Source organism: Tiliqua scincoides, chromosome 4, assembly GCF_035046505.1.
Source record: "Tiliqua scincoides isolate rTilSci1 chromosome 4, rTilSci1.hap2, whole genome shotgun sequence".
In the NCBI taxonomy this organism is placed as follows: Eukaryota; Metazoa; Chordata; class Lepidosauria; order Squamata; family Scincidae; genus Tiliqua; species Tiliqua scincoides.
The window spans coordinates 193,541,427-193,558,321 of record NC_089824.1 but is presented as its reverse complement, the minus strand read 5'-3'; the positions used below and the strand labels follow the sequence as shown (position 1 = coordinate 193,558,321).

At 44.3% G+C, this 16,895-nt stretch overlaps 1 protein-coding gene across 1 annotated transcript in view; it reads right to left on the bottom strand.

Annotated features, from left to right (window-relative positions):
• MYL9 (myosin light chain 9) overlaps positions 1-16,619 on the bottom strand; it is a 28,051-nt gene extending 11,432 nt beyond the window's left edge. The window contains exons 1-2 of the mRNA XM_066625613.1: positions 16,495-16,619; positions 3,521-3,725 (exon numbers count right to left, since the gene is read on the bottom strand). Of these exons, the coding sequence (XP_066481710.1) occupies positions 3,521-3,704 (184 nt within the window). The 5' untranslated portion in view covers positions 3,705-3,725; positions 16,495-16,619. The remainder of the gene's footprint in view (positions 1-3,520; positions 3,726-16,494) is intronic.
• Between the last annotated feature and the right edge of the window lie 276 nt (positions 16,620-16,895).

The following is a 16,895-nucleotide window of genomic DNA, read 5'->3' as shown; positions in this document are numbered from 1 at the left end:
TATAAAAAAAATTTGGTATGGAGAAACCTGACCAGGAGAAATTTTTCTCCTTCTCTCACAAGTCTATAATGTGATTGGTGGGAGATTTAGAATGGACAAAAATTACCTTACTTCTTCACACATCAATAATCTATGGAATTAACTGCTACAAGATGCGATGACGGTCACTAGCTGAGATGGTTTTAGAAAGAGATTAGCCGCATTTCTGGAGGACAAATCTGTCACTGGCTGTGAGCTACCTCTAGGTTATGAGGCAATGTGCCTCTGAGTACCAGTTGCAAGAGAGCAAAGGTGTGACCTTGAAGTCTATGTGGTCCTATTAGTGACCCAAGAGTGGGAGCAAGGACTCCTTCACAATGTCTCCCATGGTGTCATCTAACAAAAGAAACCTACCACTTTTTGGGGGGGAGGGGTGTATTGAAAGGCAGCTCCTGAAGCCACTGACTACCATGAGTAACAATGCTGCACTTGTAAAGGGAGGAAGCTGATTCACCACCTGAAACTTAAGAAAGAAAGGCTTCAGGTGGGGAATAGGGCAAAGCTTGCATCTTAAAGGTTTTCCACACCCTCCCTCATCTAGCTCTTTTTCAGTGTGTATATTCCTTCTGAAAGAATTAACTGAGAGCTCTGGAGAGGAAGCAGAACAAAGCTAGACATGTGAGCTTGGGACCAACATACCTATAATTATGTGGATGCAAGAAACACTTTCACATTTATCTTTGAGAGATGATCTGAGTTGTTTATCAAGCTTTTCAGAAGACTACCATACCCCCTCACCACTGGCATAATGCAGACAAGATAAATTTCTCTTCTCCCTCCTCAACTCTAAAATAGATGCATGTGGGTGACTGACTCTAGCCTTCCTCAGAGTATTTAAGATACTTCCTCAGATACTGGAAGCATCCCATGAGAATCCAGCAAATCTCCTGGTTAGAGCATCATTACTATTACTAGGAAGGAATGGAGAATTTCGCAGCTGACACTGATTAGGGCACATATACTGCACATGCGGGGTATTTTTTCAGGATCAAACACACAGTGGATCTCTCTGAAAAGCCCATGTTCAGCATGTCCCCTGCTGATCTGCACTGCAGACAAGGGATTATTGCAGGCCAAATGAGAAGTAGTGTATACAAGCTGTCCTATATCTATGCTAACCAGTGGTGTCGCTAATGATCGTGTAGCCTGATGCCAAGCTCAAAATGTTACCCCGGAAGTGATGTCACAACTGGAAGTGACGTCACACCTGGGCTTTTTTAAAAGTGAAAATTGGAACCCGCCTGCTCCCCCCAGCAGCTCACCACTCACTTGCTCTGCTGCCTCTCCCCAGTCAGTGGCATAGCTAAGGTATCTATCTACTGCCTGGGGTCAAAGATTTTGTAGCTCACCCTCCATGACAAAAACAAATTTAATTAACTAAGCAAATAAATAAAAAGTTATTGGTTCCATGCTGTATCATAATAACATCTCATTGGCACTCAGAACAATCAGTCTCATAGGTCAGTTTTGAGTTAAGCAAATCCACTTTTTGTTCCATAAGGCAGTTGTGTTTTCATTTTCTGGTTAATTGGCCATAACTTTTGATAGAATACAAATATTCCAGTGCGGTTTGTTTCACTGCATTTTGCATTAAATTACCTTTCCAATGATATATAACATGATGGTATTATTCATACATACCAAGATTTTCACAACTTTGGTCACTAGTGTCAAGCTCAGCTTGTTGCCCCCCTAAAGCTTGATTCCCAGTGCAACTGCTACCCCTGCACCTCCTTAGCTATGCCACTGATGCTAACCAGATGCCAAGAGAATTCCTATTCCTCAGTGCTGTGCAGAAGAGAACAATTTGGCAATTATTATTTACCCGGTGTCATCCAGGTACACAGCACTTCCCACAAAGAAAAAAGCCATGCCCCTGCCCCAAAGGATCATAATCTAAAAGAGATACCAAAGAGGCAAACAGAGGAAAGGGGAGTGAATGCAGCAGGTTCAGGAAAGACTAGTGAAGAATATACAAGGGTTTATCACTTAAAGATGCAGCCTGTCAAGTCAAGGTGCTGCAGGGATGAGGAAAGTGGCCCCTGCCAAAATACAGTAGGAGCTGAAGATATCTAGTCTGCAATCAGAGCTGGATAGGATTGGCTCCTAATTCATGAACTAAAGAGGTGCCCTCAATTAATTGAGCAGTAGATTTAAATATAATGCTGAAATACTTCCAGAATTGTCAAAGAAAAGGTATTCCTACTTTTCATACACAATGAGAGGGAAGACCTCTTCTATTCTAGAATTAGCCTTCTGCTTCAGCACATGCAGACATCATCTAAAAGCAAGGAAAGCAGGCTCCTTATTTCAGAACGATCATTGTTACCCACATATGCATATTTAATCAATAGATCACTTGACTAAAATTAATCATATAATTAGGGCACAATCCTAACCCACTTTCCAGCACCGACATAAGGGCAATGCAGCTCTGAGGAAAGGGAACTAACATTTCCTTACTTTGAGTCGGGCTCCATGAGTGCCACACAATTGCAGGATGCAGTACATGCCCACTGGCATAGCTATGTCAGTGCTGGAAACTTGGTTAGGATTTGGGCCTTTACTGAATAACATTTATTTAATTTGGTAACAACCCTGACTGCAGCACTTCCGTTCTGTTTCTCTCCACCCTAGACTTCCCACTGTTTAGCACGAAAGCAGCAGAGGGTGAGCCTAGCATGGCTGTGTGCATACATGACCCTTGAGAGACTTCATCATCACAGAGATCAGCTTCTTCAACCACCCAGCCTGGCCAAGCATCAACATATTAAAGAAGGGTCTGCTATTTTTTTTTTTTAAAGATCTGATTTAAGGCGAGGGCAAAGGCACTTTTAACTTTCACTTCTGCTGCAAAGAACATGGAAAACTGTGATTTAAAGGGTACATCTTAACATCTGTATCATGTGAGCAGTAAGGGCTTTGCATTCATGAAGCACATTTGGAATGTTCAAGTGCTTCACATATATTATCTCAGTAATTGTTACAATGACCCTATAAATATTATCAATACTGTTACCCCATTTTGAAAACGGAAGGCTCAGACTGAGGCAGGGCCTATAAATGCAGTGGAATGAATTGGCAGGATGCTAAGTAGGTAGAAAGGATGGTACCAATTCAGGCTATAAGTGGGGGATTCCACTTTTGAATATTCCTCCATGTAAGCCATCTCCCTGCAATGAGAAAGCTAGCACATAAGGGAGAAAGGTTCGATCCTAATCCAGTGCTTGTTGTGTTGGTTTTCTACATGCACTGAATTTTTAAACTTAGAGGAACATCTAAAGTAGCGCTTCAGCATACCGCCACCTCTTTCCACTCCGTGTGTAGACCAGGCTAAGAAATTGTGGTTTGCTATCTGGTGCATTCGTAGCAGACACCAGATTTGACCAGGGGAACTCCTGATTTAGCTCACATGCTTAGCCACCACACAACACTTAGCTCACACTGAAAGAGCACTTGGAACTAAACATGGCTTTGTTACCAAGAGATGCCAGCATGTCATGCAGATCCTCCTTGTCAATGAATCCATCCCGGTTTTGGTCAATCATATTGAAAGCCTCCTTGAACTCCTGAATTTGTGACTGGTCAAACATGGCAAAGACATTGGAGGTGGCCCGCTGAGGACGCTTCTTGGTGGTCTTCGCCTTTGCTCTCTTGCTGGACATCTTGATGGGTGTTTTTCAGGCCTGAAAATCAAACAGGGATTGACTTGTCACAAAAAAAGGTAGAACAAGGTCCAGCAGCCACTTAGTAGCCCCCTTTCTCAGTTCCAGTTTCCTTGTGCAGTGGAACCTCAGCTAACTGCACTTTTTTTTAAAGTGGTAACTCTCTTTTATTTAGTGAAAGGTGAACAACTGCCCCTATTCATCCCAGCCTAGCCTCTGCGCCACCCCCTCCTCCATGGCTGTTGCTGGTGTATTTCTTTTAGATTGTGAGTCCTGTTGAGCAGGGCCGGCCCATACACGAAGCTGACTGAGATCATCTCAGGCAGCAGGTTGACATCGGGTGTCCACTTATCCCTCCACACTCCCTGGACTGAACAAGAAAGGGGGACAGAGCAGAACAGGAAGTGTGGAAGGGAAGAGAATGGTGCGCTGGAGTGCTCTAACACAGCACTCTCCTCTCCCCCACATTTTATCTTTTACTCCATCTTCCAACCCTAGGAGTGAGAAGAGTGAAGGTTGGTGCATCACCAGACAAAGGGCAGGTAGCATTTGGCAAGCCACCTCAGGCAGTGAAAGATCTTGAACTAGCCTTTTTTGGGGGGAAAGGAAACATCTCATTCTATCACTATGTAGTGATAGAGTTTCCAGTTTGTGATCTTTTCTTTGGTGGGGATTAAAAAAAAGTATCTAAATATTCTAAATCATTCCAAATGTTTTAAGCTTATCTAAACCTCAGCTCTTCTGAAATGTAACTTATTTGTTTGAACACAGTACTTGTCTGAATTCAGGTAGATAAGAGTGTGATTAACTAAATTTGTTATCAAGTCAATTAACTGCCAGATTATTTTGTGATAGGGAAATAATGAATGGATGGAAGAGGAGAGACATCCAGATTTCTGGATATCTCAAGGAGCTTGATATTTCCATCCCATTATTGACTTGCTCCTCATCCATTCATGAAGCCGTAATGGAAAGTTAAAGTATCAAAAGCACAGTATCTAGTCATAATTTCCACATGGAAACAGAAGCTCCTTCTTTCACACCGGGTCACCCTAATGCTTAATCATTTCAAATCTTGGGGTGTTCAGTTGGTGTGTTCAACAGTTTGAGGCCTTAAACTTCAAAAAGTGCATGTTGTTTTGTCTGGACCAGGGACATCCCATCCAAAAAAGCAAATCTGAAAGTGTTGCAGTGTGTGACAGGTTGGAGGGGAGCAGCCAATTCACAGGGTTGCTTGCACCCTATATCCTTCTGCTATCCCTTCCCTGGCCTGCTCATAGAGTGTTCCTGTGTGTGTTTACTTTAAAATAAGTCTCTGTATTTCATAGGGTTTACTCTTTAGTAAGTGGGCTTTTGACTGTGACCTACACAGCACCTGATGATCTCTTAGGAGAAAAGGACTACATTCAGAAACATGCCACAATTCTCACTACAAGCCTTTCTCTTGAAGACCCTCAGTTAACTGGCTCACTTTGATTTTTATTTGTACAATGATGGGCTCACAAATAAGACACAGACTCTAGCCTACTCAGGAACAAGCAGGAAATTGGTTATCTGTTCCTAGCAGATTCCTAGCATTCCATTCCCCTCTCCCTCCCTTTTGTCTAGCCAGGCACGGAGCTGCCTGTGGATCTCTGCTCTTACCCTCCCATTTGTTAATAAGGATTAGAGGCTCTTGGTTAATCAAGAGAAGGGAAAGACTGAGCAGGAATATGTACACAATACAGTTGAGACCTAGCTGGGCTTGAGGCTGTGTGCACTGGGAGTTCTCAAGACTAGTTAGCCTTTATAGGATATGACATAACAACTGTTCAGGGCCAAGAAATGATTGACAGCTGTTCTGATGGCATTCACCTGACCACAGGTTTGAGGATAATTATTATTCATTTGTATTTTCCCCCCACCTACTTGTAAAGACCTTTAGGGTGGATATAAAGAATAGAAAAAATGGGCAGAAAATTCCTTGCAGAAATTATTCAAGCACTAATTTTCCCCCAGCTTAATCTTCTCCCTAGGGACACATTTATAATTCGATTTCTTACATTTTTATCTCACTCCTCCTCAGGAGAAGGAAACTTCAGGGTGGCACACATGATTTTTTTCTACTTTTATTCTCACCCGAACTCTGGGAAGTAGGTTATGCTAAAAGATTGCGACTGACTCTCATACTGTATACTCCATGGTTGAGTATGATTTGAATGTGGGCATCACTGGTCCTAGTGGTCTACTCTGATAGGTAACAACTCTCCAGGGACCTGCCAAAGAACCTTCCCAGCCCTGTCACATAAAATTTTTTTAACTGACAGTCTAACCTGGGAAGCATCAGTCCTGCCAAGGAGCTAGAATGCTGCTTAACACTACTACACCAATACAAACTTTATCCAAAGCTCAGCCTGGCTGTGCAGAGTCACACCAAGTCATTTTGCCATCCCAAGCAGCTGCATAGCATGCTGGGGGTACAATTTCAAACTGTAGCTATGCATGATCCAGGAACTGTGTTCCAGTATCCTCTGCTTCACTGCAAAGGGGAGGCATCCTGGACGTGTACCTTCCACATTAGTGCCCCTAAAAATATTATCATCATCATTCTGGGTTGCTCCTGTGATCACACTGGGCCTGGAGCCATAAAAGCAGAGACAAACTGGATAGAGCTGGATCTGCTGGTTTTACAAATCTCCACAACACTCATGAACAGGAAATTAATACAAACATTGGGAAATTACACACAGCAAATGAATCTTCACCTTCATGAATCTAACAGCCCAATTGTAACCTGCTCTGAAGCAGGCAGGCCAACTGGTTGGCCTGTGGAACTGCTTGCCACAGGATGTGGTGATGGCATCTGGCCTGGATGCCTTTAAAAGGGGATTGGACAAGTTTCTGGAGGAAAAATTCATTACGGATTACAAGCCATGATGTGCATGTACAACCTCCTGATTTTAGAAATGGGCTATGTCGGAATGGCAGATGCAAGGGAGGGCACCAGGATGCAGGTCTCTTGTTATCTGGTGTGCTCCTTGGGTCATATGGTGGGCTGCTGTGAGGTTCAGGAAGCTGGACTAGATGGGCCTATGACCTGATCCAGTGGGGCTGTTCTTATGTTCTTATCATCTGATTTTATGAAAAGCACCTATGTGCATACAAGCTTAGCACATGCAATTTGTATCCTGCAGATTCCACAAGGAACACCTACACACATACAGCTTGTATGCACCTGGGCCCTGTCTGGAAGGTCAGATCAAGGAGTGGAGGTTATGGGCTATGTCAGAATGCCAGATGCAAGGGAGGGCACCAGAATGAGGTCTCTTGTTATCTGGTGTGCTCCCTGGAGCATTTGGTGGGTCGCTGTGAGATACGGGAAGCTGGACTAGATGGGCCTATGGCCTGATCCAGTGGGGCTGTTCTTATATTCTTATGCTGCATTTATAGCAGGGTTGGGGTGGATGTGGCACAACGTGTGGCACGGGGAAGTAATAAGAAGTAATTCCCCTTATCCCGAGTAACAAATGGGCCAAATGGGGATACTTGGATCTGTGCCACATAAATAGGCGGTGCAGATCCAGGGCCCAATTTTCCAGTGCCAGTGCAACTTTACCAAAGGAGTGTGCACTGCATCCTGTGGTGGGAAGGCAGTCACAGAGGCCTCCTCAATGTGTTGGAACATTTGTTCCTTCACCTCGGAGCTGCATTGTGGCTGCACTGGTGCTGGAAAGTTGGATAGGATTGGGCCCCCAAGCAGCTCAGTATTAAGGCAGGCTGCCTGGGAGGGGGGTTAGGAGCCAGCTGAAGAGTCCCTCCCAGATCCCCAGCAATTTTCAGACTTTTTCATCTCATGGTACACTGGCAAGGCACTAAAACTGTCATGGCACACCATCAGTTTTTAAACAATTGACAAGGCACACCATGCTGCTGGTGGGGGGCTCACATTCCCCAGTGGCCCTACTAATAAATGACCCTCTTCCAAACTCTCACAGCACACCAATGTGCCATAGCACACTGGTTTAAATTCTCTGCCTTAGACCAATGGTTCCCAAACCAGGAGCTATGACCCCATCGAGCATGGGTATGGTGTGGATGTTCCTGAGGGTTGTGGGAAGTAGCATTCCCTGTAACCTGCATGGCTGTGTGACCATGCAGCTGGAATTGAAGCCCCATGTAGCTTCCCTACCAGTACTTAGAGCCTCATCACCATCTTCCAGTTCTATATACCAACATATACTCATTCTATGGGTTGCCAGATGGAGAGAAAAACTTTATTTAGGTTACAAACAGAAAGGTTTGGGAAACCCTAACTTAGACCTTGATTTTCTAGCTAAGTTTTGTTGATGGGATTCAGTGTATGTATGCAAGACTACAGTGTGTCTTGTCAGCTCCCAGTACCAACACTATGCAGAATGAGAATTGGAATGACACACAAATACATGCAAAAACATAGCTGGAAGATGGCCTGGGAGAACCTCCTGTCATTCTTAGCAACTATCTCTGCTTCTTGCTACTCTGTAAAACCCATGCATGTGATTAAAGCACAATCCTATGAATTCTATTCAGAAGTAAGTCTTACTGAATTCAGCGAGACTTATTCCCAGGAAAGCATAGATATAAGATTGCAGCCTTAGTGCTATATAAATCAATACAATAATAAATTCTTCCATTTCCCTGAGATACTAATCAAAATCAGATGTGCTCATCTGATCAAATCAAACTAATCAAATTCAATGTCATGCTGTTTTTGAAGCCCTGGGTTCCCTTGCTCTAACTGGGAGAGGACCCTAGCTGGGTCTTGACCCAGGAAATTCTTGATGTGGCCCTGGTGATTCTGTTGTGAACCCAGCTTTTGCACAAAAACTTTTCTTAGGGGAGCCCTCACTACACAGGCACAGATGTTCAACTACATCCACCCAGCTCCTTGCAACTCCAGAGTTTCTAAAAAAAAAACACCTCCTTTATATAGCTGATAAGTCCAGCAGTTACACTGTGAGTTGCTTAGCAAGAAAAAAAGAAAACCCTGTAAGCAACAATGCAAAGCTCAAAGGCTGGCTTGTTAATGCCAGTTAGGAGAGGAGTCCTTTTCCAACAGCCTCAGGAAGACAGGGGGCGAGATGATTAGTTCAAGGCTGGGATACACCTCCTACTACAAAGAGGATAAAAGCCTCTTTGTCCTGCTGCCTGGAGTGGGACTTTACCCAACATTACATTTGTCACCAGCTGCCTCCCTTCCATTAACCTTATCACAGAAAAAGTTACAACTGGCTGAAGCCAAGAGCCACTAAGCAATGCTAATGTTGTAGCAGCCCTTATAAGCTTTGCCCCAGAGACCTGTGTCTTTGCAAATCTTCTTGGGAAGCATGCCAGACTTTCAGCAACCCCCTCTAACAACCCCTCTAAAGTGTGTGTGTTTTTTTTAACAACACACACTTGCAATGAGGTTCCTTCTATACAAACATGTGCTCCTGTTCAGAGTACATCTAGAGCCATGCATGTTTGATCAAAGTCACATCTTGATGTTAGGAGGACATTTTAATAAGATGGACACTCTACTTCAGATCTTAAAGGGACAATTCTTCAGCAGAAGCTTTGTGGGGAAAAATACAGAAACAGCTAAATTAACATTTATGACAATGTTTGATTCTATTGTCCCTGATTGAAATAATTTCTATTGCATTACAGAGTGAATAGCACTGCTAGGAAGATGTTATTGCCTATTACTGCCATTGCTCATTATTGCCTGGTCACTTGCATTTTCTGCCACCCAACTCCTGTTCTCAGTTTTTCCTCTATATATCCATGTGTGTGTGTCAGGGGTACACATGTGCACATGCACACACCCAGTCTACTTTGTGCATCTGATGAAGTAGAGACTATATTCCACAAAAGCTTGTGCTACAATATGTTTGTTAGTCTTGAAGGTGCCCCGAGGCTTAGGACCCAATCCTATCCAACCTTCCAGTATAGATGCAGCTGTGCCAATGGGGCATGTGCTGTGTCCGGGGGGGGGGGGGGCAGTCATAGTGGCCTTATTAAGGTCAAGGAATGTTTGTTTTGTTATCTCAGGGCTGCATTACAGCTGCATTGGTGCAGGAAAATTGGACAGGATTGGGCCCTTAGTTTTGTTGCAACTGACTAAGGTCCCAATCCTATCCAATTTTCCAGTGCCGGTGCAATTGTGCCAATGGGGAATGCAATGGACCCTAAAATGGCTACCCCTCTGGAAGAAGTTCCTTTTTCATAATTCCCTTTATGCCTTGATCTTCTCAAGGTGCTTTCCCTTCTGCAACCTTGCCACTACATTCCTAAATGCCTCTCATTTACTACAGCAAACTTTCTGTACCTTCCTAACATTGTATTATTATTATTATTATTAATTGCATTTGTATCCCACCCTTCCTTCAGCGACCTCAGGGCCTATCCTCTTCACAACCACTTTGTGAGGTAGGTTAGACTGAGAGAATGTGTGACTGGGCCAAGGTCATCCTGTAAGCTTCAGAGGCCTGAGTGGGAATCTGAACTCTTATCTCCACAGCCAGAGTCCAGCATGCTAGTTGCAACACCACACTAGCTGGTAACAGGAGCTACAATTCATTATCTGTTTTCTCATGGTGTCTACCATTGTTTGCTGTGTCTTCAGTAAAGCTAGGGCTTACTTGCCATTTATGTACATTGATTTCCTGGCACAACACAATGTAGCCTGTTGGACTAGCTTTTCATAGGTTTTCTTATGCACACAGAATTTTGCAACTTGACATTTTTGGGAGCAAGGACATGTGATGATACAACTGTACATGTTTATGAATTATAAATTTGAAATTGAGCTTTGAGCCCTGGAGAAATGTAATTACATTTAGCATTTATGTAGCACTTTGGAGAGTGCCCCTATTATGAAAATAGGCCCCTAGTATCATCATTACAGATAAGCACTGAGGGACACAGGGAGCAAGATTTGCCCAAAGCTTTCTAGTGAGTTTGTGGCAGAAACAAAATTTGAATAATGTCAATGGGTCACTCGACCAACTCCTGTTATCTGTTTTTGTTCACTGTACAAATTCTGTTAAGTGTTAGGATAGATGTTGAAGGGACAACCAAGAGCTTAAAAAAAATTGAAAATCACCTAGCTTAAGAAAGCAAATGTGAAGTTTGTTCTATTTTTTATCATTCAAATATGCATTTATTACATTTATATCCTGCCTTTCATCCATAACAGAACTCAAGCTAGCACAGAATACATGGCATTCCTTGGAAGTCTCCTGACTATGCAATTACCAGTCCTAGACTTTGTTAGGTTCAGGAGGAGAAATACATCCTCTTCATACCCTGAGATTTACTGCTAGTATTTGCCATGCTGAGGGACAAAAGACCCACTTTGGGTTTTTTGTACTGCTTGACACTTCTCATGACATGACCTTAGCTTGAATTTAATAGCAGTGTTTTGATGCTCTTAGACCAGGGGTGCCCAAACCTCAGCCCTGGGGCCACTTGCGGCTCTCGAGGACTCCCAGTCTCCAATGAGCCCTCAGGGAGCTCCCAGTCTCCAGTGAGCCTCTCGCCCTCCAGAGACTTGCTGGAGCCCACAGTGGTCTGATGCAATAGCTCTCAGCGTGACGGCAACTGTTTGACCTCTTGCGTAAGCTGTGGGATGAGGGCTCCCTCCACTGCTTGCTGTTTCATGTCTGTAATGCAGTAGCAGCAGCAAAGAAAAGGCCAGCCTTGCTTTGTTCAAGGCCTTTTATAGGCCTTGAGCTATTGCAAGACTTTCATTCATTCTTATAAGTTCTTCTTTAATATATAAATTTATGTAAACTTATGTAAATTTATTCAAATTTTAAATGTTAATTAATTCCCCCCAGCCCCCCATACAGTCAGAGAGATGATGTGGCCCTCCTGCCAAAAACTTTGGACAACCCTGTCTTAGACTAAGTAAAGGAGGTGAAGTGCCCCCTGGTGGACAAAGCAACACCAAGGCTCGATTCCACCTAAAGTTTTGCTGGCCGCCTTTCTTTATCACTCTGCTTCTTTTTCTCAAAAACAAAGCAATTCCTCCTCCCTCCATACCTTGCAATTATCTTAATACAGAAGGTATTCAAAAGAGTTTCTGTAAACTGGATACCAGAAGGGGAGTTGCTTAAGTCTGTGACAGCAGCTCAACAATCATTCTTATGGCAGGAAGGAATGCAACAAGGCTGATCTTGGAACAAACTTAAGCCATTCCTGCCCAACATTGCATATATGCAACAGGGATCAAATGTGTACACCTGTGGGCTGGGCAGAAATGGGTGTTGAAGTATACAAGATAAGCATAACAGTTCACAACTGATGATATCCTCTTTTTGTAACTCAATAAAGAGAGATTAGTCACAAGTCAGCTGAATTTGAGTTCATAATGAGACTCTGCACCATCTCTGCAGTCCTTAATAGAAACAAAGGGTTTTTATCACATTACAGAGTTAATTAATTTGCATTGGAAGGAGTGTTTATCACTAATTGTGAACAGTCAGCATACTTCTTTTGCATATTTTAAAGTTTGATAGACCAGCCTTGTTGCATTTCCTCATGCAATTTACTGTTTTGTTTTGTGATCTCTATGCTCATGTGTGTGTGTATATAGATGCATATATAGACCATGAGAGCTTATGGTACAATAAATCTGTTCATCTTTAAGGAGCCACAAAATTATTGGTTTTAAACTGGCTGGTGACATGGGACATCTTGCAGAGCAACTGGAGATGTCACACTGTAGTGTCACACTGCCTACTTTATCAGTTTTGCTAAGTATCTACATGTTGGTTTATGCATGCATGGTATACACTGATGGCTGCAGCATCAACTGAAAGACCTGAGTGTTTTAAGTGAGTCATCATAGCTCAGCTATAGATTCCATGACTTTTCAGTGGATGGAGTTCAGCCATGCAAGTCAGCAGTCCTATGCAGACCAACATGCCATGTAAAATCAACACATGAAGGCACAGAATGAGACAGCACCTTCTGGCCCTTCTCCCAACCATCATCTTATGAAAAGGTCAACAGGTATGTGGGAGAAACCATGGACATTATTTATCTGGACTTCCAGCACTGACATAAGGGCACTGCAACTCGAGGGAAGGGAACAAACATTCCCTTACTTTGAGGAGGCCTCTGTGAGTGGCACCCAACTGCAGGATGCAGCACATGTACCATTGCCACCACTATGCCACTGCTGGAAGGTACTGACATAAGGGGTTAGAGTTGGGCCCCAAGATGATTACTGGGCTGGAGCACCTTCCCTATGAAGAAAGGCTACAGCCTTTGGGCCTCTTCAGCCTAGAAAAGAGACGCCTGAGGGGACCATGATTGAGACATACAAAATGCTCTTTAGACTCTCACATAATTCCAGAACCAGATGACATCCACTAAAATTGTATTGGGAGAGTCTGGATAGACAAAAGAAAATATTTCTTTACTCAGCATGTGATTGGTCTGTGGAACTCCTTGCCATAGGATGTGGTGATGGCATCTGGCCTAGATACCTTTAAAAGAGGATTGGACCCACTTCTGAAGGAAAATCCATTACGGGTTACAAGCCATGATGTGTATGCGCAACCTCCTGATTTTAGAAATGGGCTATGTCAGAATGGCAGATGCAAGGGAGGGCATCAGGATGCAGGTCTCTTGTTATCTGGTGTGCTCCTTGGGTCATTTGGTGGGCCGCTGCGAGGTTCAGGAAGCTGGATTAGATGGGCCTATGACCTGATCCAGTGGGGCTGTTCTTATGTTCTTATCATCTGATTTTATGAAAAGCACCTATGTGCATACAAGCTTAGCACATGCAATTTGTATCCTGCAGATTCCACATGGAACACCTACACACATACAGCTTGTATGCACCTGGGCCCTGTCTGGAAGGTCAGATCAAGGAATGGCGGTTAGGAGCAAGGCCAGCAAGTGTGGTCCTATTCCTTCCCAGATTGATGCTACATGCTATGCCATCTGCACAGGGCTATCATGAGAAGTAAATGATTTGCACACAGCGTGGTATAGTAATAAGAGTGTTAAACTATGGAAGTGTGGGTCCAATTCCTATTCAGTCATGAAGCTCACTGGGTGACCTTTCTGCCAGTCAAACCATACATTAGTCCAGTGGTTTCCAAACTGGCGGTCGTGACCTACTGGGGAACCAGGAGCAGGGCCTATCCCCTTAAGAGGATCGGCCCTGCTCCAATGGCAACAACAGTGCTGCACGGATTGCAGCGCTGCTACTGCCAAGGATCTTTTTTACTAACCTAGGGAGCAGTGCTGGCCTCCTGCAGGGTCATGGAGGCTGGAAGCCCCCTCTGATCTCCTCTGCAGCATGTTTACAAAGCCCTTATCTCCTATCAAAAGCTACTTCCTGTTTCTGTGAAAACAGGAAGTAGCTTTAGATTGGAGATAAAGGCTCTTTACAGCAGCCACAGAGATCAGAGGGGGCTGGGACCCTCCAGGACCCTGCAGGAAGCCAGCACTGCTCCCCAGTTCAGTAAAAAAAAGACCCTTGGCAGTAGCAGCACTGCAACCTCCGCAGCACTGTCCCTGCCCCCCTTCCTGCTCCCCTCTGCGCCCATGCAATGTATTACCTGGTTCCCAACTCCCCTGTAGGAGTTTGGGAACCACTGCATTAGTCTAACCTACTTTACAGATAGGAGAAGAGGATACACGGCTCTGAGCTACTTGTAAAAAGGTAGGATATAAATGCAGTTAAGAATAAACTAGTCCTACTAGTCTGTGCAAGCTGATTTGTGAAGCTACTTGTCTAGTTCTATGCATAAATGCACTAGCAAAGACCTGTGTAAATTGGATCAGGTGCTAGAATCTTGGTGTGAGAAATCATCACACTCATAGTGTAGCAGTAACACCAAGACCCATCCATAAAATGGCAATGGCTACCCCATGCCCCTGCTACAATACTGTCCCTCCCAGATAGGAGTCCTTGCATGGCATGCACAGGGGATGTGGCAGTTAACATTGAACCAGACTTTGGCATAAACGAAGCCCCCACTTGAACAGATTTGCTGCTGCTTTTGCTGTGGTATTGCTGCAAGCTCTTGTTTTGTGTTGCTATAGTTAATGTAGAGTCATGGGCCTGTGATGATAGGAATTTGACCTGTTGCTTATGCTGAGACAAAAATAAACCACAGTGAGCTTCATTGTCCCAAGATTTCATTCTGCAACAAAGCATTGAAAGTTAGCATAATCTATAGAGAAATGTATCTATAATCTGGGTCATTCTATAATCTATAGAGAAATGCACCACATGTCGCATACATACCAATTTAACCCCAGTAACCCCAGAAGGGCTGTATCAATCAGATGGCTGGGATGCTCAAAAGGAGACCAAGTTGGCCAACTGCTTCTGGGCATCCTCCATCATTATTCTGCCTTTTCTTTCCTTATACTAAGTGGCCCTCTTGATGGTTCTTAGATCCTGGTGGGGGAGAAGCACTTTAAGATAAGCTATCCAGATGAGAATGCAGATAACTTAAATTAATATCGACTGTGCTTCAGCTACCATGTTCAAGAACATACATGCAAAATCTTCCTTAGATATCCTAAGACTCTCTTAGTCCTGAAAGATATCCTGAAGTATGTTTTTAGCATGCAATTGGGAGTCGAAGAAGTGACCAGGAGAAGGAAACTTCATTTTCCACAGGACAAGAAGTGTGGAAGGCCAGCTACATGAACTGCATACAGTGCTTTCAACAAGGTTCAGATCTAGAAACGTTTTCAGTATTTCTCAGTTTTGGAACACATACAATAAGAATATGTCATGTACCTCTGGGCATGTGTAGAAGGCTTCTCTCTCACTACCAAGTAACCATACAGTGCCCCATCCCAACCAAAATCCTATGCCTAAGATGACAGGCTTTTTGTGAAGATTCCCCGGGTTGGTTTCCATGTCTTCCTAAGGTGTCAGAGCTCACAGTTTGCAAACCACTAGGTTAGACTGTCCCTCCTCTCCCATTTCATCCTCACAACAACCCCTCAGGGTAGGCTATTCTGAGAAATAATAAGTCCAAGAATGAGATTCATGGTCAAGTGGAAATTTGAACCTGGAACACTCTTTAACCACTAACCCTGCACCCTTTAACCACTACAGCACATTGACTTTCTGATGAACACACTGTTAAAAAATCCACCAGTTTCTGTGAGTGACAGGGCTGCAGTGTTCTGAACTGCTGAGGCTGAAAGTCCTTATGCAACATTCCCAGTATGAGAATGACCCAGATGAACTGTAAAAAGTGTAGAAGAGGAATCTCCTTGAGACCCTTGCAGTTGGCCTTCCTTGCAGATGCCAGGAAAGTGCAACTCATCCCTTCAGTAGGCACAGCCCCTCCTGCCTGCCAAGGGTGGGGGGAATATTGCAACTTCACTCCTAAGGATGGACTTTTCAAAGAGAGGAACATTTCACATGCCAAAGAGCGCTTCTTGGCAATGATGCTCTTCTAGAGTCCCTTTAACAACCGTGCTGTCCTCGAGATGAGGATAAAAAGTGACAGAAAGACGGATCTGCCCCCCCCTGCATAGTTCTGCTTGAAGCTCTGATCCTGATAGACCCCTCAAACATTGTATGAATCTAGTAGCATGATCCAGCGCACGTCATAACATGTTCCAATCCAGCGCATGTTCCAGCAACCCCAGTAGGTGGTAACTGCTTAAGATCAATTAATGCAGCGTGCCAGGATTCAGTGATCTGGGATGTGTGTGGCAAGTCATCACCCATCCTTGCCCCACCCTCTTCATCCTCCTGACCCCCCCTTAAAAGTGATACCAGAGGAAGAGCTCTTACCTGGGTCAGAGACAGAAACTGCTGAAGCCCCCAGAGGAAGATCTAAAGAGGCTTTTCCGATGCCTGCAAAGAGATGAAATTCAAACTCTCTGTTGTTTTAATCCCCCCCCCCCTTGGGCGAGAGTGGGATCGGATGGCAGAGGCGACCAATGGAGGCTGGAGTTTCCCCAAACGGTTCCCTCCCACCCCAAAGGATTTGGCCATACAAGGCGAAAGAATGCCGAAGAGCTGTGCGGGTGGCAGCAGCCCAGCTGTGGGACGCTGGATCTGGAGCTGGGAGCAGAGGAGCCGGGCAGGGAAAGCGGGGATGCTGCCTTATATAGATGAAAAGAGCCGGGAAGGAGGAGGAGGAAGGGGAAGCCCGCATCGGTGGCGAGGATGAGGAGGGCAGGAGAAGGCAG